Below are 23704 nucleotides of genomic sequence, written 5' to 3'. Positions count from 1 at the left end.
TTTTATTTATTTACTTTTATTTATTTATTTTTTGGTATGTTTTTCCCCTTCTTTGTTTCTAACTAATCATAACGACTGACCTGTTTTGGATTTTATTTATATTAAGCATGAATATAACAAATATTATATTATTGTGTAATAAATGTGCCTTAAAATGTGGCTAGACATTACAGCTCTCTGCATTGGGACTTGGTGTGTCTTTGGTTTGCTTTTTATATTTTCTTTTACATTTTAATTTAGTGTTCGAACAGAGCAAGGCGTTAAAAAGCCAGGGCTGGGTTTGGATTGATATTTTCAATATCACTGCCACAAAAATGTAACCAAATCAATTTTGGTTGTTACTGGTTTAGATGTAATGATTAAATGCTTTTAAAGAATGACAAAGATCATGCAGAGAGACACAGGTAAGCAGTGGGATGGTTGGAGGAGGAACGGGAATGTGGCAGGTTGAAAGTCGATTTGCGCTGGCCTTTTTTACTCTCTTTCTGTGTTTCCTGGTTTTCTTCTTGGCTCCTCATGTCATTGTGTTCTGCATCAACCCCCCTTACACCCCTCAGAGCTGCGAGAAGGTTGGTGTGTTTTTGGTTCTTTTCTCTCTTTTTTGGCTTTTTACGTTCACATTCGGACAAAATAAAACAAGACCTAAAGACAGAATGTTAAACTCTAGCTATCTGACAGTGTGTCAATGTCAGATCATGTGTCTCAAATACAAATAAATCTAGTAGCTATATCCACCAGCATTTATAATCGGTGATGTTAATCTCTTGCATTGCATTGTGGGATATTTTTCATGTTTGCAAAAGCCCTTCCTATCAGAAGACCTCCTCTTCCCATTCTCTCTCTCTCTTTCTCTCTCTTGCTGCACGCATTGCCATGGAAACCCAGCAATTGGAAATAATCTGAAGTTTGTGCATGATGGGAGAATGTGCGAATGCTTGCATGCCTGAACAGAAAACGCTTAGTGATGAGTCTTTTGAGTGTCATCTCGTCGCTTCACGCTGTCCATGACATGTCTCTGCCCTTCTATAATGGCTTGTTATTTTTGGCGCTTGTGTCGTGTCTTGTCTGCTTTTGCAAAACTTAACGGCTTTTAGTCGGTTTATATGGTTGAGCTTTCTTGTGTGTGTGTCTGTGTGTGTGTGTGCGTGTGTGTGTTGCTTGCCATTTTGCGTGTCCTTGTTGTTTATGAGCGTGAACGTACATGGCTTACTAATAACTAACACTCAGTTGTCTGGTATTTTCCATACCGATATCGATCCATATAAGCGGATTTGTTCTGCCAGTCAAGAGAAATCCCATATGGTTTGATAATACATATGGCTCATGAATATAAGTATTTTTATAGCAAGTACTGGGCTTTATTCATTAAACTTCAGTTTGCCTCAGCCATTTCTATTCGTTTTATAATCCGTCTAACAATTATCACAAAATGCCTACTATATCTTCATTTACTGGTGATACTATACTTCTAGAATATTCATGAACATACATACACCTTTACATGCTTATAGGATGTAGTGGCAAATGTGGAGGGATTCGAGCTTGTTGAAACATGTCACGAGACTAAACCCTGCTGTTCTGTAACACTTTCATTTCCTCAGATTGCTCTCAAATCAGATACTTGAATATATTGTCTATAAATTACCCCTACATGATGTAAGAATTAGAATTTCACTCTCTCTGGTAGCCCGAGTGCACACATTCACATCAAAGACCTAAACCTAATGTAGTATGCCTAAATAGCAGGGACATGTTATTTACAGTAATGTAATATTTTCAAATATTTCTAACTTGCCAATGTTTAGAATTATAGAAGTGTTCACATCAGTATGACTGTAACAGTTACTGAGGAGCAGGTGAAAGAGAAAGCCCTCTCAACAATACTTTCTCTACAAAAGTCATCTAAGTTAGTTACCTCGCTAAAATGTGCAGCAAAAAATGTTATCTTGCTGCAAACTCAAGCTAGGCAGTGGGTTTAGTGTAGTGGATAATGTTTTTGTGTATTGGGGCTGTTAGTAGAGAACAGCTGCTAGCTAAGCTACAGTGTGGAGAACAGCTAGCTAAATTAGTGTAGGGAACAGCTAGCTACGCTACAGTGTGGATGGCAGTTAGCTAAGCTACAGTGTAAAGAGTAGCTAGCATAGATACAGTGTGGAGAACAGCTAGATAAGCTACTGTACAGTGTTGAGGGCAGTAAACTTAGCTCCAGTGTAAAGAATAGCTAGCATAGATACAGTGTAGAGAACAGCCAGCAAAACTACAGTGTAGAGAGCAATTAGCGAAGCCACAGTGTAAAGAAAAGCTAGCTAAACCACAGCGTAGAAAACGGCTAGATAAACCACGGTGTAGACAAAAGCTGGCTAAAGTACAGTGTCGAGAAAAGATAGCTAAACTACTACTACTTCACAAACACTGTGTAGCTGACTAAAAGCAACGATGAGGTGTATTAGCATATAGTAATATGGTAATATAGTGTAGTTATAGTGTGTATAATAATAATGCCCTAGATAGGAATAAGAAAAGCACTTCAATGCACAGGTGAGAGGAATTTATTTCCTAATCCCTAGTTAAATTCATTGGTTTTCACATGTAAAATACGGTATTTCTTCAAGCAAAGTATTTTCATGACTTCATTTGTTTTTTCCACCTTGTTTAATTCAGTTGCATTTATTCTTGTAGAACCTTTTATGAAGTAGACACCAGGTTGCAGTGCATCTGCTATATAGCTAACAGTTATGGTGGTCGACAAAGCCCATAATCTCAACCCGGCTAATCTGACGTGACGTGTCAATGTCCTCATGAAAGCATTCTGCCAGATTATGCTAACACGAGCCTCTAGGTGTGACAGCGGCAAGGAATATTCAGAACCGTGTCAACACTGCGAGCGTTCGGCGCTTTAAAAGTTCTCACCTTGAGCACAAGCTAAGAAATCGGATTACTACGCATTCAGCAGGGATTAAGATATCAGGAGGGATTTAACTGATAAAATACAATTAGAACATTTGATAAAACCTTCAGTCCTAATTAGAAGATCATATTTTCTTCAGCATTTCTTTGTTAGCTCTTCTGTCTTCAAGACTTTACGAGCTCCAAGGCTGTGATGTATTTATTACATGGATCTGGCTCTGAAGGTTTTTTGTTTGTTTTGTTTTGGATTTTTCTTAGTTTGATTTTTCTTAGAAAGGACCCGGTTTTAAATTTTAGTTCCCTTCAGTCATCACGGTATTAACATGTACGAGATTTCTGTTGAGTTTCCAATTCCGATTGTTGATTAATTTCGTAGAACAGCATGACTCCTGTAGTCAGGCAAATCACAGTTTTATATAATCACAGTTTCTTGATCATTTTTAAAAATAATACTTTATAGTTTCTATAGTAACAACTCATACACAGGTACTTTTATGGCTAAACCTAATAATTAAGGCTTTGTATTTAACAAGTGCAGATTTATGCACACTGGTGTGGTGAATTTATTCATTAATTTATTTATTTATTACTGAAGAGAATAAAATGAGGCTGGTGAAGGAATGACTTCGGTTTCTTCTACAGTTACTGTTACAATTCATTCACACGTACAATTAAAACCATAAATGGATAAAATTATTATAATTAAAATTAAATAGTAATTTAAATTCGGATAGTCTAATTTGTATTATGTGGCCTCACACCACTCTATCAGCACTGCTTTATTTCTTTAAGTCATTCCAGCTCTGATTTGAATCCAGCATTAATGTGTGTAGAGTAATATGTTAAGCAGACACAGCCAATACACCAGGTGTGCTTATCATTCTATGAAGAGCGTAAAGTGTGTAACAAAAACAAGACTGTTACACATGCTGTGTGTCTGTTTCCTTTCAGTCAGACGAAAGCACGTCGTTAGATCATTGCTCTTTTTAAAGCTTGGTTTCAACTGCTGGAGCTAACTGTTGCCCTTCTTATGCACAGCTGGAATTTGCCGGAGGTCCTTCTATTTATCTGCCAATCATTACATGTACACTTCATGTAATACTGAGACAGTAATTGGTATTGAGGTGAATATTATTAATATTATGCAGTGCTGGTGGCAAGAGATGCCAAATGATATCAAGGAACTGTGTTAAATAGGTTTTAAAGATGAAATACAACAGGTAGAAATAAGAGAAAATAGGACAAGGAGATTTGTTATATGTAATATGAATATGTAAAGTTATTATGGCATTAATTTTCCCCATCCCTACAGTGATCTCAGATCATTGTCAAGAAGATATGTTTGTGATGATTTCAGGATATGACAGGCCAGCGCAGAGATCCGGAGCCATTCGGATGCGGCACAGACAGTCTCCTGCCGTCTCCTCCAGCTGTCTAGAAAATGGCCGCCCTTTGGCCTTAACCCCGGCTTCTTGTTTGAAAGCCAGTGCTTTATTGCTGCACTTATAGAGGCTGTAAAATTATTCTAAGCCAATTGCCTGTGCTCGTTCTCAATATGGACTTCAATGAGAGAAAGGATGAGAACATAGTTTTAATGCGTCTGATTTACAAGGCCAAATTGCATTCAGCTAAATAAAATGGTGGACAGCAGGGCTATTAGCACTTGAACATAAAAAAAAACATTGCTTCAGATTTTTTCCTAATAGCAAAGCGGATATTTATCGTGTCTAGACAGCCGACTAGTCAAAACCCATCCATATTATTATATTATAAACAGTTTAAAACAGCCATTTGAAACAGATCTTATTTAAATACTTGTATGGCTGTTTTTTTGTTGTGTTTATACATCAGTGTGCAATGAAGATATGGTAATCATGCCATTAGCCTATATTCAAAAACAGTTATTTCGAATGTTTTCTCTGTGCTTGCTGCATTTGCGAGACTGAATTGGAAACAGTCTGGATTGCTGCATGCTGTGAATGTTGCTTGCTTTTGGCGCAGTGCTGTGAGCCCTGTCTAAATATGCCTCCGCTGATGATTCATAGCCGTGCATGCGCTCCTATTCTTTACGAACACCCGTCTTTAATGAAGGCAATGACTGTTTTAGGCTTAACATTTGTTTTATGTCGTAGTTTGTTGTCCAATTCTGGGTATCCTCCAGCGCATGCAAAACCCTGAAGTGTATGAAAACTGACATGTATTTATGATTGTGAGCGTTTGAATAAACTGTGAATTGTAGCATTCATAACGAGACACGGTCCACCAAACCGACTGGATCGCTTCATAGCTGACGGTCGCATCTACATTCACATCCCCACCAGTGTAGCTACCTCATGAGCGCCATCCGTCGACGACATTTCTTCTTTTTTCCCCTCAATCTCTAATCTCCATAAAGCTGGTGACCTGATTACCTAGCAGGATAGCCTGAGCTTGAATAGCTTAACCTGAAGCGGATCTATTTGTGTTCCTCGCTAGTCTTACAGGCTTATATTCTCCCCGAGGCCAAAGCTGCCATTTAAAACATGATCCTAAGCAGTGAATCCCCGTAAGCCACGAAATCAAATACGTGCTTTGCTCAGAGACCTGACTCGACTCGTACAAAAACCTACTCCTAAGAAACAAGAATCTGGGCTTGAACTGCTTCATTAAATTTAATGTTCCTTCTTTGTTGGATGCCTTCAAGAAACACTGCAGTAGCGTGTTACGGCTTTAAGTCGCGCTTCTTGAGATTTAAGCACTTTTGAAGAAAAATCTTAAGGCAAAATCTTGTCGTGTAATTGCAGTGGAGCTACTGTATTTTATTGGATGGAGCTCCATAAGGTCTAATATATCCATTTTAATAAGAACACCAGTTCACCTAATGCACATATTTATGCAATTATCCAATAAACTATTAGTGTGACAGCGATAAAATGCCTAAAGTGCTGCAGATACAGGACAAAAGCTTCAGTTAATATTTAAACACTGCTGATATCCTGGGAATTTACACAGAATAATGCGGAAAAAAAACACGTCGAAAATGCTTTAATGAAGAGAAAGATGGGAGGCTGACTGGTTTAAGCTTACAGGAAGTCTACAGTAACTCACTATTTACAACAGTGGTGAGCAGAAAAGCATCTCAGAAAGCACCTTGAAAGTTGAACCCTGAGGTGGATGAGCTACATCAGCAGAAGACCACATCGGGTTTCTCTTCAGTCAAGAGCAGGGACCTGATGAGATAGCAGGCACAGGCTCACTGAAACTGGACAGATACAAATGAGTGCCTTTTTTTTTTTTTCAAAACAAGATCATATATTTTAGGTGACTGAAGCTCTTGACCTGTGTCTGTATGATTGTATGTATTGTATTGTTCTGCTGCTGCCACTAGCAGCTCTTAAAAAGAAGAAATGTATTTTAGTTATTATCTAAAAAAAAAAAAAAAAAAAAAAAAAAGCAGTTCTCGGTTGTACCAAGCTCCCTAGCTCTTGCTTCTGACTTCCGACATTTTTCTATCAGGTTTTGGTGCTCCATACCTCCCCCTCCTTTCTCACCAGTCTGTCCATGTTTGCTTTCTGTCCCCTGTCCCCTGTCCCAGAAGTTTTCTTTTTTTTACGGAAACCTTTGACGTAAGGAACGCTTGCTATTTCTCCAAATAAGTCTGACAGTCACCTGGACGTTTCATCAATCCACTAAGCAGTGTTGAACGCTTAGAACGTGTCTTAGCATACCTTCTTCTTCATTACTCTTTTCTCTTCTCTCTCTGGCTCACTCTGGCACTCCTTTCGCTTCCCTTTCCTTCTTACGAATACACGTCTCCTTTCCATCTCCACATTCCATCTCTCTTCCCTTGTGTGAGGAATTGGTACATAGTACATTACCATAACTTTCAGTTATTATTATTTTTTTTTTCCTTCTCTTCTTCTTTTGTTCTCTCGTCACTTATTTATTTAATCTGTTTATTTATTTATTTACTTATTCAGACTGAGCTAGATCTGCCAAGAGAGAGTAGAGGCAGTTTTTTCCCTTCTGAATAGTGTTGACAGCAGGAGCTTTGCTGCCTTGTGGTGTGTTTTCATCCCGTTTCTAACACACACACAAAAACACACACACACACACACACACACACACACACACACACACACACACACACACACACACACACACTGAGCACAACACAAGGTGTCTTATACTTCATTTTACATATAAAGAACATCCTGCTTATTTTCCTGCTGCTAAAATAAGATAAGCCCAGTTTAGATGCAGGGCAGCAACAATTTATTAGTCAACCAACCAAAAAAAGGGCATCTGTGTCTGTTTTTTTTTCTTTATTCTGCAATTATTTTCTAATTGGTAAGCATCAGTAGTTTCATAATAGAGAAACCTCAAAAACATCAGTATCGATGCATAGTTATTGAAATAGTAATAGCAGTTGACTTCAGTTCTTATATTTTTTGGTTTTGGTTGATATTTTTGCAAATACGTGCAATATCTGAGTAAATATAAAGTTTTAAATCTACCAAATATGATAACATACTCAATGTCCTTCCTCGCTAAAGTCCAAACATTCCCCACAATCCCAGGTAGCCCGTGTTGTTCTGCTCCCAATCTATATCTGCCATGCTCAATAGATGAGCGTAGCCCAAACTGGACTGGCCATTAGATCGATAGCTGCACGTATCGATCCGAGCCATGTCTGATCTTGAAAGGGAACTGTCGGATCGAGCCCGGCTCTGAAGCCGCACAAAAATCCCATTTAAATTTGTCATTGTGCGGGCGAAGCCGAGGGCATTTCAGATCGGCTGCGAGAGCTGACGCCGAATAGGTGAAATTAAAGCTCACCGGAACAGGGTGACTGTTAAAAAGAAATCTGCAGCATTATTATTCCCCCTTGCTCCTGGTCGTGTTGCTAATGGCAGTATGATGTTATTCTAAAACATCTCCTGAGTGAAAAAATTGGCAAAGAGAAGGAAACATCTCATGTTAACATTGTGTTTTTGACTTTTTCATTTCGTATATAAAGCTCACTTAGTGTCTTATTAGACCTTGCAGGTATAATGTTAATAAATGCCCTATATCACTTCTGCATTTGTTTAGAATTCAGCTTGCAATAGTCCGTTTATTAGGCTGACTGCGTGACCTTTCGTTTGCCTTAATATTCCAAACTCGTACATATTCCGTATTTTTTACATCCCTGTGCCATGCCGTCTCATACCATACCTTTTATTGTTTGCAATATGACCTTATTGATGTGCTTTTCTTCTGTCAATTCCGATGTCCTGCTCCTCCGTTGTATCTACCTGAATATATCTGGAAACCCTGCATATTCCTTTGCCATTATTGTTATCCCTGTCTCTTCTTCTGTCTTGTTCTGTGCTGCAGTTCGTCGCGTTCCTCCTCGTTTCACCATCCTGCCCTCGAGTCACGAGATCATGCCTGGAGGAAGTGTAAATATCACATGTGTAGCTGTGGGCTCCCCCATGCCCTACGTGAAATGGATGCTGAACTCCGAAGACCTGACACCCGAAGAAGAGATGCCGGTCGGACGGAACGTTCTGGAGCTGAACGGCGTCCGCGAGTCAGCCAACTACACCTGCGTGGCCATGAGCAGCTTGGGGATTATAGAAGCTGTTGCTCAGGTCATCGTTAAATGTAAGCTAAGGTGTATTCGAAGACTGGTTTCTGTCTTTTTTCAGGCAGTTCTGTCAAATTACAATTGGTATTTATTTATTATTTTTAAGAACCTTTTTTTAATTACTTAAACTGAAAGATAGCATCTGTTATTGAAAGTATATATTTACTCACGGGTTGTTTGTCCAGAAGTGGCAAATTTTACATTGTATATTTAAATTTTTTTTGCTGTCCAATTTCCCTTTTTTCACTTCCTTCAGAAGTGTTTTCTCATTCACCTTCAAACTGTATAGAAATTCAAAACATTTTTTTTTTAATTACAGCATTGCCCAGAGCTCCTGGCACACCCATCGTGACAGAGACGACGGCCACAAGCATCACTATCACCTGGGACTCTGGCAACCCAGACCCTGTGTCCTATTATATCATCCAATACCGGGCAAAATCACCCGACAGCAAGTTTGAGACAGTGGACGGCATCACCACGACGCGCTACAGTATCGGTGGCCTCTACCCCAACACCGAGTACGAGATCCGCGTCTCTGCGTTCAACACCATCGGCCAAGGCCCACCCAGCAACAAGGTGGATGCTAGGACCGGCGAGCAAGCACCGGCCAGCCCGCCTCGGAACGTCCAAGCCCAAATCATCTCGCCTAGTGCTGTAACTGTCAGGTGGGAGGAGCCTGAAGAACCCAACGGCCAGATAAAGGGCTATCGGGTTTACTACACCACGGACCAGTCACAACCCATGAGCAACTGGAAGATCCATAATGTTCAGGATAGTGTGATCACCACCATCCAGAGCCTGGCTCCATCTGAGACATATACCATCCGTGTGCTGGCTTTTACCTCTGTTGGAGATGGTCCCTTCTCTGACTCGGTGCATGTTAAAGTCCTGCCTGGGGGTGAGCAGAAAATGCACAGCTTTAATTCTTTCTTTAAATCTAATTTAATCTTTAAATCTACAAATCTACAAATTCGGTATGGTGGACTGTCAGGGTTTTAAAGCTCTGCATTTGTTATCCAAGGTTTATTTTGTAACAAACGTCTGAGCTTCATTGACATGGTGGTGTATTTTCACTCTGGTTAGTGGCTTTACCCATGCTGTATTAGCCATAGGTCCGTTTGACTACCTGCATGACAACCTCCAAATTATAAACCAAAATTGCTAAGCACGTCATAAATATTTCAATAGCAGCGCATTTAACGGGTTTCATGGTGGAGATTTTTCTTTAAGGAATGCCAATCGTTAGCAAAAGACTGAGCCATATAAAGTCTTTTGACTTTTAAGATATAAAATGATCCGATTTATTTGAAGATGACTTGGGGGATTTGTTAAATGGTTTCAAGTTGACAGTTAGAAAGAGACGATCTACTAAAACTCCAGAGAATCCTTGAGTAATTCTGTTTCTTTATCTTTATTATTAGTGACATAAACGAGATTTGTGGGCAGATGAAAACCACGGTGTGGGAATTTTTTTGATTGCAGGTGTGTGTGTGTGTGTGTGTGTGTGTGTGTGTGTGTGTGTGTGTGTGTGTGTGTGTCTGTGTGTGTGTGTGTGTGTGTGTGAGAGAGAGAGAGAGAGAGAGAGAGAGTAAAAATAGATGGAGATGATGACAGAGATGGAGGGAAAGTTACAGGGACTAGTATTACTTTTTTCATTAGAGTTTTTAAAAATCTGTCACGGTTAGTTAAACTTTTATTTAAATTGACCTGATATTATGCATTTTTTTAAACTGGATTTATTATTTTATTTTATTTAGAATTTTTATACTCATTACAGAAATTAAGCCAGTTAAGAACAAGCCTTTTTTTTTAAGCTTGGGAACCTTTTAGCGTTGTTACACTTATGCCGATTTTTATGTTCCACTGGAGCTCATCACAAATGGTTTTGTAATTCAATCTTTTTTATATCATATTAATTTACATAATTTATTTATAAACTCTGTTTTAGTCCCAGGCCAGCCGGGGAAGTTCCGGGTGGGCAAAATAAGAGATACGAGCATCGAGTTGATGTGGGATCCACCGTTTTCTAAAGAGCCCATCAAGAGCTATGAGCTCATTTACAGAGCTGCCAAGCACAGCACACAGGTGAGACATCTGATTATTACAGTTATTAGATCGAGGGCGATACGGGCTCTTCAAAAGTTATTAAAGCAAGACAGGTTGCAAAATTGTGTCTGTACATCATTGTCAGTGTGCTGCAATTTAATATCAATTTTAAAAATACATATATTGTTTACATCCAAAACTGATTGTTGATAGCTAATAATTTCTCATGTTTATTCCTATGATTCAAAATGGAACTAACTGTTAACTAACCTTTTGAGATTAGTTAAATTCAACGCCGCTGGATTCTCAAACCTGATTGGTCAAAGGGTGTCCTTTCACACTGCAACCTGTTCTACTCGGAAATCGCAAAATTCCAATATTCCAATAAGGAAAAGTACAATGAAGCTGTCATTCAGCTCAGAATGCCAAGTGGCGAACTTAAGCAACATCCAAATTCTCCGAGTTCTCTGACACACACACACACACACACACACCTGGAGATGGTGACAATACAGAGGTGCACAATGACAGTTACTCCTTGTTATAAAAAAATTTGCGACTAAGTTGCAGTATAAAACACGTCGGGTTGTGCTCCTATTGGAAAATAGTCATCTCCTTTACCCGGACCCTGATTGTTTTCCTAACAGCAAATAAAACAGTCATGTTTTATTCCTTACACGAGTTTTTTATGTCAATGTATAAATTACTTGATATTAAGTCATGCTAATCGACATTTAATTTTAAAGTTTTATTTTATCCTTTACTTCTTTTTTATCTTTCCGTCCAATCTTAATTAATAAACCAGTTTATTTTGTATCAACAGGAGAAGAAGGTTTTCGAGCCCAGGTCCTCGTATGTCGTAGAGGGTCTGCGAGCAAACACTGAGTACACTTTCTCTCTGGCGGCCATTTCGAGCAAAGGCATCGGAGCCTTCACCAATGAGATCTTCCAGCGCACTGCACAAGCCAGTATGTCCATGTCTCATCAGAACTTCTGTACTGCTGTGCTCTAAACAACTGGAATGACCCCATAATTTAACATACCCATTTCTCCTTGTGTCCCATTTAGTCTCTTGTGATTTATAATGGCTGTTTTTGCTAGATATGTTTCATATGGACAAGTTGTGCATGTGACCTCTAAACTGTTTATTTCATGATTTTTGCATATTGTTGACCTAAAAAAAATGCTTTGGTCCTGAAGAGTGCTTTGACAGAGATGAGATACGGGGTAGATAGTTCGTGAGGAATTTCAGAAGTGTGCTATAGATTTTTTCCTCCATTCATCCCCATTTTGTCACTGTGCTCAATCTGCATGAAATTGATACAAGGAGACATGTGCACGCTTCACTCCTCCACCAAACTCCTGACAGAATTAGCCTGGGTCTTCAAGATATCACGTATCTCTTCGTCAACTATCTATCCATCCATCATCCATCATCCATCATAATTCATTCAACAGCTTCTCCATTCTTATGTGTCACATTTGTTGCTATTTGAATGTTATGTAGCTTTTATTATGTAGTGTGTGAAATCTTTCTACCAAAAAAAAAAAAAAAAAAAGCCACAAACAGACTGGATGGGATTTGTGTTTGTTTACATTTCATTTTCTCCTTATTTCCCTTATATTTTTATCCCTATTCTCAATGCCCTACTTTTCTTTAGTTTTAACACAACACAACACTACAAGGTTTATCAAATGACTTGAAATCATTGAATCTGATTGTTTTTCTATTTTGATGGAATGTGATCACATTTCAAACCTACAAACAATATACAGCATCAAGCTCTTTTACTGAATGTAAGTACAAAACAGATTCCGAAGAGGCAGTTAATGGTAAGTGAGAATCAGTCTGGGGAACAGAGGGGAACTGAGACCTCGAGTGAAGATCTGCATTGGCATGGCACTACAGTACCACCACTCACGGTAAGCCTCTTTTTTATTTCCACTGGTGATGGATTGAAAGAACTAGGCGTGTTCTCCAATAGCAGCACTTTATCGTACAATGCTTCACATTCAGACAATCAAACCAGATTTATAGCCACTGTTCAGATCCTAAAGTTAACTTTTTGTGCCTAATGTCCAAGCACAACGCAACATTACTTTGAATACTTTGATTGGAAGTATTTGATTTAAAGGAACTAGTTTCAAAGCCACAAAGTCGCAATCAAGTCAACATGAAAATAAAATTAAGTCAAGACTGAGAGTAAAATCCATTTTGCCAACAATTAGGGTATGTTTTGTAGAAAAAATTCTAGAATTACTTCTTATAAAAAATGTGCATGCGATCTAAGTCCATACTTACTGTAGTGAGACCGAGTGCCAAGACAAAGACAAGTCCAAGCACAAATGCCAATAAGTCAAAGACAAGATCAAGTCACTACAGGAAACATCTTGAGAACAGACTCAAGGCTTTTAAGTATTATTTATCTTCCAACTGGGAACTAATTGTATGTACTGTATTTAGGAACCAAAGGTATATTTGCAGGAATGAAAAAAACCTTGGACCACCCACACCAAAGAAATGGTCTGTGGAATCGTTTTAGCCAGTCGTCTGGATTTGTCGTGCACAATTTGTCATACTTAATTTGCATAGAATTGAGGAGATTTTAGTTCATACAGCCCATTTGATTTGGGATTTGATTTGATTTGTTGCTGACACTGTGGCTCTGTCACGAAAGTGACACAGAAGTGCATTGAACAGTCATCTTTAGCTTTATTGCTGTCTAATGTGAAGTTAGAGCTATCAATAGATGTGCATGTACTGCCATTTAGGATGGAATATTTCCTCATTTGCTTCAGTCGAAGCAAGTTTTCTGCAATGAATGTCTAAAAATAATTGTTCAGAAAAAAGCTAGACGTGTGACAACACAGCAATCAGTTTGATAGAACTAGGACAGAGACTCGGTTGTTCTGGTGTGACTACGGTCCAGTAACCTTTGTGAATGCATCACAATTTCACAGTTTTACTTGCAGACACTGCTGTGTACCAATAGGCTTCATTTCACATTGAGCTTTAAATGGGGGACCCAAAGAGTCTCAGACTAGAATAAAAGACCTTCTGCTGTCTCTGTGATGGAACTATTCATACTGACTCTACAGTACACAGTCTGATCATTTTTGTTCATTGGATAATTTGCCTCACTTTAAAATGTTGCCCTTGGCAAAGAATGTATTTTTTTTTCTGAATCTGTCCAAGATGACTCAGTACATATTCAGTGACTGTGAAAATCAACAGATTTGGGTCTGAGAACATAGGATTTGAGAAAAGGAAATGGCGTTTTTAGGTAGTTAGACTTTTTCATTCAGGGAAGTCATAATTATTAAGTAGTTCACTGACACTATTCACAGGTGGAGCTCAGAAGACTTTGACCTTTTGTAGGCTGTAATTTCCACAGGCACATCCCAATATCCATATCATTACCCCACATATCATGTAATCTCACAGTCCCTTAACTGATTTTGCCTTTTTATAAAGCCAGTTAAAAAGAAGGTTGAATGTCAAACTCAATGCCAAAGGCGACTACGATTGACAATGCCCGCATGGCGGCTGCCCCAAGAGTGTTGACCTGTAACGTGTGGACAATGGGAGCCCAACTTTGAGCCAAATTTGTCTACGTGTCTGCTTTAGACATTGCTCCAGGATAACAATTTTGAAAGCAATTACATTTTGTCGTTATTTAATTCAATGTGTCATCACCGAAACCCTAAATTTAATTATTTTTTTACCTTTTAATTATTGTGTTACATGACTGGGCACGCAGTCCATGCCACATAACACATCATACCCGAGCTTAGGCTGTTCACGGGAAGAACGTTATCGGTTTTATTGATTATTATGACGGCTCGCCGTGGATTCCATTATTTCTAATAACTCCCTCGCTTCTGGTCCTTCGCCAGTCAGCACGGCCTTCAGCTATGGAGCTTTCACGCAATTACCCTCAATCACAGAGACCAAAGATCCAAATTAACCCTACTGCCATTCACACTAATGCCATCTATTACTGTCATTCTATGTGCTGTGGCAGCACAGAGTTCACAAACGATTTCAAGAAGGGCGAGAGTAATTGGCAGACGGCCATTATTGTTTAAAAAAGCTTAAGTTTAATGCGTATTACAAACTGGACATTTTGCATCACAGACGAGTTTAACGTTCTATGTATGTGTTGAAACTTACGTGGAAGTCGGCTTGTATTTTCTTGTATTTTCGCACCCAGTGTGTCTACAGGAAGCAGAAATTGAAAACGTAAATAAAAGTCTTGCATTTCACTGAAGACAAATGGAGGAGAGGTGCAGATCAGTACTACTTACGTCTAGGCTCTAAATCACTGTGCCGTTATATAATACGAAAGTGGACCAGATAGGGGATGTTTTTTTTTTAGATTTACTTCACAGAAAAAGACAAGTATTGCTATTGTGTATTAAAAAATTAATGCAGGGGTGAAGCAATCAGTTGCCCAGCACAAGCAGGTTTTATGTCGAGTATATTGTTCGTAGTTGCCTGGCAGTCAATATTACTTATTAAAATGCAGCTTTTAAAGTCTGGATTTATGTTTAGTCAGGATTTGTATTCATGTTTAGACTTAACGGACAATTCTCTCCATCAGCACTGTTTGGGATTCATTAAGCTCATTACTGCATAGTGCTACACCGAATCGATGCCAGGTAGACAGTTATAATTAAGATTTACTGTATATTGGATATGTACATGTTGCTCTGTAATCCTTGATGAAACCCACAGAAGAGATATCACAGACTTTCCACCTAATCAGGGTTTACCCGAGTCAAAGCAGTGCACTCCAGACACACACCACACTGTCACATCGACGATCTCTTCTAATACAGATGTGTCTAATTAAACAAGAAACCTAATTAGAGTTGATTTGTGGTCAGGAGGATCTAATAATACTTTATAAATAAAATTGCTGAATCATCTTTTTAATAACCCTTGATGAAATGACATGTATTGGTCCCAGGCTGGAGCACGAAGCTTAGTTTCCCTCACCGTAAACTGTCACCATCTGGATGAGAAGCCTGATCTGTTTCTTCCTTCAGGCCAGATGCCCATCCACCCATCCATCAATCTCTTTTTGTGCTGCAACAGAATGAGGGGTGACAGGTGACAGCTATCCATTACATACTCACATTCACTTTAATTAGGTTGTCCATTCCAGTTCAATCGGCTTCTCTCGTGATCAGCCGCGCAACCGTTTTACAGGTTTCTCAGATAAACAGTGCTGGTACTTTGTATTATTCATCATAGCTCCATTACCAAATGGCATTAATATTATTTTTCTTCATCACCTAATAGTTTGTTTCGCTCAACTCATTTATCTATTAAGTTCTGAACCAAATTGAATTTGGTGCCCTTAATTAGGTTTATTGATTTGTTTGTCATCTTGGGGACATGAAATCTTCTCCAATATCTCATCTCCGCCATCTGATTTTGCGTTATTACATTTCCTGAGATACGTTTTTCTTATTCATTGAATTTCTCGTTCTTTGCGCCACTCTACCTTCTCTACATTCGATTCCGATTCTCCCAGCCCACTCAGGACCTTCGGCTGCTCTGTGCTTTCATCTCATGCTTGGTAAGTGCGCTTTCTTCACCAGAACACTTTCTTGAACGGCTAAAGGTACGCCATCAGACTTGCATCCGGCGAATTGAATCTTATGCTTTTAAAATGAATCAGATTTTGACGAGGAATATGGGGAGGTTACTGCTTCACTGTGGCTATGATTACAGAGTAGAGCTCAGGCCCTAGATGTGCCACTTTTATGTATAAATATAATACGAATCAGAAGAACCAGAGCCAGCTGTCATGTCGAAACATCTCATCAATAAACCTTTAAATTAAATTCAATTAATACCCTTATATGATGAATTCACAAAGCAACATGAGGCTAATAATGTTATTCACAGACAAGGCTAGCTGTCACATATACATTGTGATAAAAAATTAAATAAACTGCTAAATTCTAACTGGGTCAAACTATTTTTTTTTTTTTTTTTTTTTCATTAAACTTTACATCAGAGCCAAATTGATTGGCATCTTTGGTAATGAAGAAAAATCTTTGTGTGGTTAATTCTCTAAGTAAGAATAATTAGTTAATCAGACAGAATGAATCAGACATTTTAGGAAGCTTTATTCTGTAGTTATTCAAGCATTTATTTGTGGATGTGGATGTGCTTCGGTTCCTTCAGGGTCCGTCATTCTATATCGAAGCCTCTTCAGTGCACTTTTGGATCATTAGAACTTGTATACTGTATTCAGATATACTCATATTCCACCATATGCTCAAACGTTTGTGGACGCCTAGCTATCACACCCATGATGCTTTTTGAAGGTGGTATTAAAGATTTAGTTCCGTCTTTCTGCTATAATAACCTTCATTCTCACATGAAGGCGTTCTACTAGATTTTAGAGTATGGATGCAGGGATTTTCTCATTCAGCCACAAGAGCATTAGTGAAATCAGGCACTGATGTTAGACAAAAATACAGTCAGTTTATCCAAAAGGTGCTCAGTCGGGTTGAGATCAGGACACTCAAGTTTTTCCACACCATCCTCGGCATGCCATGTTTTTATGGAGCTCGGTTTGTGCACAGAGGCATTGAAGAAAAATTGTAATGAGACAAAACATCCGAAACTAATAATCACTAATCTAATAAACCTGGTTAGTTGTTTAAAATCATAATACCCAGAGACACACAGGCTGGCTGGTTAACTTGTGTTTCAAATCCAAAAAGAAAAGCCAAAGAGAGTGCAAGAGTGTGAAAATAAAACCTTTCCAATCTTATACACATTTGTGGTCTATGAGAGATTTGAGAAAAATAAAATGAATTTTTTTTAAAACAAAAAGGGGAAAAATACTAAAATTGATTTTGTAGCATAAAATAACGATGAACTGCATTGTTAAAGAAATCATTTAAAATTATATATTACACAGAAATAAAGTTGAGTTGCTTTTTATATTAGATTCATGAACATGTTTTAAATTCAGTTTAACAATTATCTGTTGCTGTACAATCAAAAGCCACAGATAATTGGAGATGCATTGCTTCACGCTACTGAGTAAAAAGAGAGTTAAGAGCCCTGAGTGCTCATCATATTGTGCCTGCGGTTGACATCCACACAAAGTACTGCACCCTGTGGAGAAGATCTCATCTCCACCAGCACCGGAGACCGGTGTATCATGGGAGCCAGAGTGGCAAACTGCTAATTGCTAAGAGACGGAGATGATAAAACCTGGTCCTCTGCAGTGGATACCATGTGTGCATGAGTGTGTAGGAGAAAACGTGTGTACGGGGAGGGGGCACATTGTAAGAGGAAGGAGTGTGCTACATAAATAGATGTGTGAAAGTGACGTAAGGCAGTTAGTGCCTTTGACTGCAGGGTTGGTGCTGTGGTTCGTATTTTTACTCTGAAACAAAGCTGCATATATATATATATATATATATATATATATATATATATATATATATATATATATATATATATATATACATAAATCTTTTCGTACTAGATTTTGCTTGAGTGATGTTATTTAATAATGCATTACGTTTCAGTTTCAGCACCAGTATGTTATGATATTGAAACACTTTGAACAGAATTATTCTGTTCACACACCATATACACTAAAATAACATGTTCACTTATACGACAAATTGTTGTCATTTAGTAATTAGCTAATTAGAAATAGAAATATTCATTTATTTTCTACCGCTTATCCGAACTACCTCGGGTCACGGGGAGCCTGTGCCTATCTCAGGCGTCATCGGGCATCAAGGCAGGATACACCCTGGACGGAGTGCCAACCCATCACAGGGCACACACACACTCTCATTCACTCACGCAATCACACACTACGGACAATTTTCCAGAGATGCCAATCAACCTACCATGCATGTCTTTGGACCGGGGGAGGAAACCGGAGTACCCGGAGGAAACCCCCGAGGCACGGGGAGAACATGCAAACTCCACACACACAAGTCGGAGGCGGGAATCAAACCCCCAACCCTGGAGGTGTGAGGCGAACGTGCTAACCACTAAGCCACCGTGCCCCCAAGAAATAGAAATATACCTGCTTTAATTAGTGGTATCTTCTATGTATTATGTGCTTTAATTGCTCTAAACACTTCAATCAGTAAGAACAAACATTATTGACATATATTAATGGGGAATGTTTAGTTGTGTTAGATAAGGTGATTGTGCTAGTGTTAAATTTGGTGACACGTGTTTCTGTGGTTTGTATTTTAACTGTTTTGAATGCTGCCACAACTCCTAAAAACGCTCCAATCACACACACCTCATCCACCACAGACACCTCTTATACACCACAGACCAGTGGCGGTTCTAGGATTTTTCTGTAACAAGGGCCATTAAGAGGCCACATGTTACATTCAGGGGCCAAGTACAGGGTACATTCAAGCACACAAAATAATTTATTCAGTACGGTGCAAATACATTTGGGCAGTCATTCCTTTTTCAAACGCTCGAGTGCCACCAATTGTTTGGGGGTGGAATTGCATCTGTGATCGTTGTGAAAAATTCTCCGGTTGCTCTTCTCATCGACGATTGATGGAACGGGGGCCAATCAGGGGCCAATCAGATTTCAGCAGGGGCCAGGGCTCCTGTGGCCCCGCCTCTAGAACCACCCCTGCCACAGACTACAGTTTATTGCGAAGTATTGCTCTTGTGTATATGGTGCATCGTACCACTCTTGTATAAAGGACATTATTTACATGTACTGTACATGATTTACTGTCCAGTGTCACCTAAATGAGGATGAGGTTCTCTTTTGAGTCTCTCAAGTATTCTTACTCATATAATCTCAGGAGGTTTTTCCTTGCCACCATCACCTCAGGCTTGTCATTAGGGATAGATGTTAGAGATAAATAATAGAGAATTTTATTCTGTTTCTATACTTCTGTAAAGGTGCTTTAAGACCATGTACATTTTTAAAAGTGCTATACAAATGAATTGAATTGAGTTGAAAATTGAATTTATTCTCTGTAATCACCCGACATGATAGTGACTAAGGGGGTTTTTACACCTGGCCACTTCATGCGTTTTCTGTGATCCGATAGCTATCCGATCGTAAAAAGACCAAGTGTAAATGCCCTCCGAAACGGTTTCGAGACGGATATAAATCCGATCGTTCAAACCTCTTCAGGAGGTGGTCTGGGACGCATTTCAGATGAAACTGGACAGGTGTAAATGAATGTGGTTGTTCAAGCCACATACGTCAGCACTTTACTCCTCCCAAACGGAAGTACGTCACTCGCAGGTGACTCGCGAGTCGTGCATCGCGCCAGAAACAAATATGTTTTCCCACCAGTGCTGCCTCTGATCTTTCACCCAGGTGTCTCGTTGGGTCTTAAAATGCACTGCTGCCGCCAGCGAAAATGCAGCAAACAGTAAATGTTGTTTTTTGTAGCAACCGCATACACCAACGCGTGTTCTGTTTCAATTACCCCGGAAATGAGGTAAAATATATTTGCATTTTGGGCGGCAGTAGAAAGATCGAATTGATATCCGATTCGCCAAGACGCATTTATGTGGCCTAATGTACTGTAAATGGAACAGTTTTAACAAATCAGATAGCTATCGGATCATCGAAAACACATAAACTGACCAGGTGTAAAAAGGCCCTAATACTGTAGGCTACATACATCTACACTCTGGGATAGAAAGAAATCAATCCCAGCCTCACATAATTCCATTTTGTGTATTTTTCTACAATCACCAGCGTTGCTGCAGCTCATTGTCCCAGCTTTATTGTAGTCGTAGTGCTTAAATTTATGCTGCAGCCGTTGTGTGTGCAGAGGTGAAAACCTGTAATACGAAACGTCAAAGCAGTGCACTTTATCATGGGGTTGATTTTCACCACAGTCCTGCTGAGAGGCTCTGTGTGTCTATATGGTGTCGAAAATCAATTGCTATTTTGTGACCGCTGTGTGACTGAGCTCAGGTGTGTGTGTGTGTGGGTCAGTGCCCTCACAGGTGGAGGTACAGATACTCATCTCCACCGCCATCAGGCCGGCGTGGTGACTTGGTGTTGCCAGGGTAACAAAAAGGGCAGATCTCTAGTTACCAGATGTAGGAGAACAGGGAGTCTTCCAGGCTGGTGTGCTTCAGAGTTGTGATGCTGGACGATTGCCAGGTGAAGTCATCTCAGCATGCCTTTTGTACTGTTTTTTTATACTGTTGAGTCTTAGTAGCTTTTTTTTTACGCCCTTAGCCCTTAGTGAGTGTCTGTCAACAACATCTTCATTCAGTCAGAGAAAAGTTTTAAAGACCATTTTGTAAATTCAGTAAAAAAAAAAACAAAAAAAAACACACCTTCAGATTCATATTTTTGGCATGGGCATGAAAATGAAAAACAATACAAGCCAATACAAACCCATAAATGAAGACATGTAAAGTGAGTCTTTCAGTTATGGTAAAAGAAACAGCGCCATATAAGCAGAGGACGGATTTACACAATAGCGAATAAGCCGTAAATAAATCCCACAGCTGATCCAGCGCTCATTATATCTTATTATTAATATTCTAAAAGATTTGTAGTGGTACTACACCAGTGAGTCAAAATAGCTTCCTCTTCCACCTTTCAGCCTTTATTGTTCATCTTGTGCTCCCAGCCGTCTGTAGACGAGAGAGACTGCGAGTTTAAGTGAAAAGTATGTAGTATTAGAGTTACTCTTGTTCTTTATATGTATTAAGGATATGACGTACAGGTGAGCTTGTATGACGTACAGGTGAGCTTGACGTACAGGTGAGCTTAAAGTCTGAAATTGTTTGTGTTGAAAAGGGTTTGTGTTGGTTTCATACTGAACTTATCCAGACCGGGATATAAAACAAATGGTTCAGCTTTTACAGTTTGGTTAGTTTGGTTATTATTGATGCAGTGTTGAATGGCACCACAGGTCATCAATAAACTATTCCGTTTTTATAACACTAATGGAAACACACTTCCTGGTCTGGTCATAGTGTTAGTAGTGAAGTGTTTAGTCATTTTTGTTGAGTAAACATTGTGTACTTTTATAGACAGAACATGTCGTGTATGCCGTTTTAGACAAACAGATGAAAATTATGACTGTATTTTAATCCAAATACTGAATCAGACTAAATCAGTTACAGTAATCTGAACCTAACAAGGTGAAGGAATAGAGTTAAATCAGTCAGTCCTTACAAATGACTAATTATGAAACAAGATATTGATTTTACTGTTTTACAAATAGGCCATATGTATCACTCTTTGTATAATGTTTGCATTTACACAAAGCCAAATTTTAAAGAAATAAATTCCAGTCGCCGATTTACTTTCGTTCACTTTCACCTTTTATACATTTTTGTACACATACTGTACACACACATCAAATCATACAGATACACCTCAAGTCAGGTTCACATTAAACATCAGGAGGTTATGAAGGTTCTTGATCCAAACCCTCACCTGGCCAGGTCAGTTTTATCCTGATTTGTTTTAGATAAAAAGGAGCCAAAGGAGCAAATGATTTTTAACTGAGTTTCTGCAAATATTTTGGGTCATTTAGTGTTTTTTCACGATGTCCCCAATATGCCTTGTTCATTAAAGCTTTAGATGACCAAAATAAATGCACTAATAACAAAAGTCACCGATGCTCCCAAACCATGAATCCACTCCAGTGAAATACACTCTTTCTTTCTGTTGCTTTCTCTCTCTCCTTTTTAGCTTTCAACTGTTCTGTTCATTCCGTTCATCCTTTTTAGAGAATTGCTTGTTTGTTCACCCCCCCATCATTCGCTTTTCCCTTCACTCCTACGCTCCCCCTGTTCCTGACTCATACTCCCCCCCCCTCCATCTATCCATTGCTCATGCTCTCTCTCTCACTCTCACTCTCTCTCTCTCTCTCTCTCTCTCTCTCTCTCTCTCCTTCACTCTGTGTATTTTTTTTCCCTTTCTTCCTGCTGGCACTGTGTTAGTGAAAAACGCATGATGCGGCAGAATATGTGAGTATGGCAGGCACATAAGGGGAGGCGGAACTGCGATTCACGTCTCTGCTCTAAATCATTTGCACCTTTAGTAAAGATGGGTGAATAAGGTTGTGAAACTTGTCTGTGCTTAAGTAGTTAAGCTCAAACTTAAGATATGAGTGAAATCTAAACCTTATTAAAGTAGATTTGTTGTAAATAAATAAATAAATAAATAAATAAAATGAAAAGAAAATAAGAAAGAAAGAAAGAAAGAAAGAAAATAGATATCATCAGACATCATCAACATCTTTATCATCAGAAGATGTTGCAATTATTATAACGCTGCATGTAATAATTTGTGAAACGTTCTCCTGCCGTTTTGCTTGATTAGACTAGAGAATACAGAGATCAGTGTAAAAACTCTCTACATCCTCCAGGGCTCTCGGTGCAGGGCATTTGGAGGAAAAAATATGCCCTGATTCACTATACATAAGATTGGTGTGTGTTGCTTGAAAATTTGATTTTTGTATCAGTTAACCAAAGTAATCAGTTCAAGTACAAATTTCCACTACAACACCAAATCTGTTGACATCAAAGTGGTCTGTAATTGTCTGTAATGCTAGTGTCTTCTCCAAATAAGGAATTGTAATGCTGTTTTTTTCCTCTTTAAACATCCTCCTTGCTGTGCGGGGGGTAAAAATACACTGATGTTCTTTTCCAAACAGGATCATTACAGCTCTGGTTTCAAATTTCTTAATTATTGCAGTAAAAGTACAATTTTTTTTACAGCACAAATTGGTCTCATTTCGTTTGTGTATTCTTTAACCTTACTCATGTTGAATAATAAGGGGTTTGGCAACATGACATTCACAGCCCAGTGACACAACTTTAATTAAGCTTTAATTGGCTCCTATGTGCTTTGGAGTTGATGCAAGTAACCACCAAATCACCATTTCCTCTTAAAATGTAACAATATGTCAGTATTTCTGCATCTGACTGAATGGGTATGCTTGTGTGTGTGTGTGTGTGTGTGTGTGTGTGTGTGTGTGTGTGTGTGTGTGTGTGTATGTGTGTGTGTGTATGTGTGTGTGTTACATAAACCCAGTTCACACATTCACTGCCCAGCATTTGGTTCTGAATGTGCTGTCTCAAAGCTGATGCTTCAGGCTTTTATTTACAGT

General features: G+C 38.9%; 1 protein-coding gene across 6 annotated transcripts in view; it reads left to right on the top strand.

The window, feature by feature from the left end:
- ptprsb (protein tyrosine phosphatase receptor type Sb) overlaps positions 1–23704 on the top strand; it is a 124164-nt gene that overhangs the window by 67207 nt on the left and 33253 nt on the right. For all 6 annotated transcript variants that reach the window (XM_060870754.1, XM_060870778.1, XM_060870760.1 and 3 more), the window contains 4 exons: positions 8266–8535; positions 8838–9419; positions 10470–10606; positions 11391–11535. In XM_060870754.1, the coding sequence (XP_060726737.1) occupies positions 8266–8535; positions 8838–9419; positions 10470–10606; positions 11391–11535 (1134 nt within the window). The remainder of the gene's footprint in view (positions 1–8265; positions 8536–8837; positions 9420–10469; positions 10607–11390; positions 11536–23704) is intronic.

Source organism: Tachysurus vachellii, chromosome 1 (genome assembly GCF_030014155.1).
Source record: "Tachysurus vachellii isolate PV-2020 chromosome 1, HZAU_Pvac_v1, whole genome shotgun sequence".
Classification (NCBI taxonomy): domain Eukaryota; kingdom Metazoa; phylum Chordata; class Actinopteri; order Siluriformes; family Bagridae; genus Tachysurus; species Tachysurus vachellii.
This window is presented reverse-complemented; position numbering and strand designations above follow the sequence as displayed.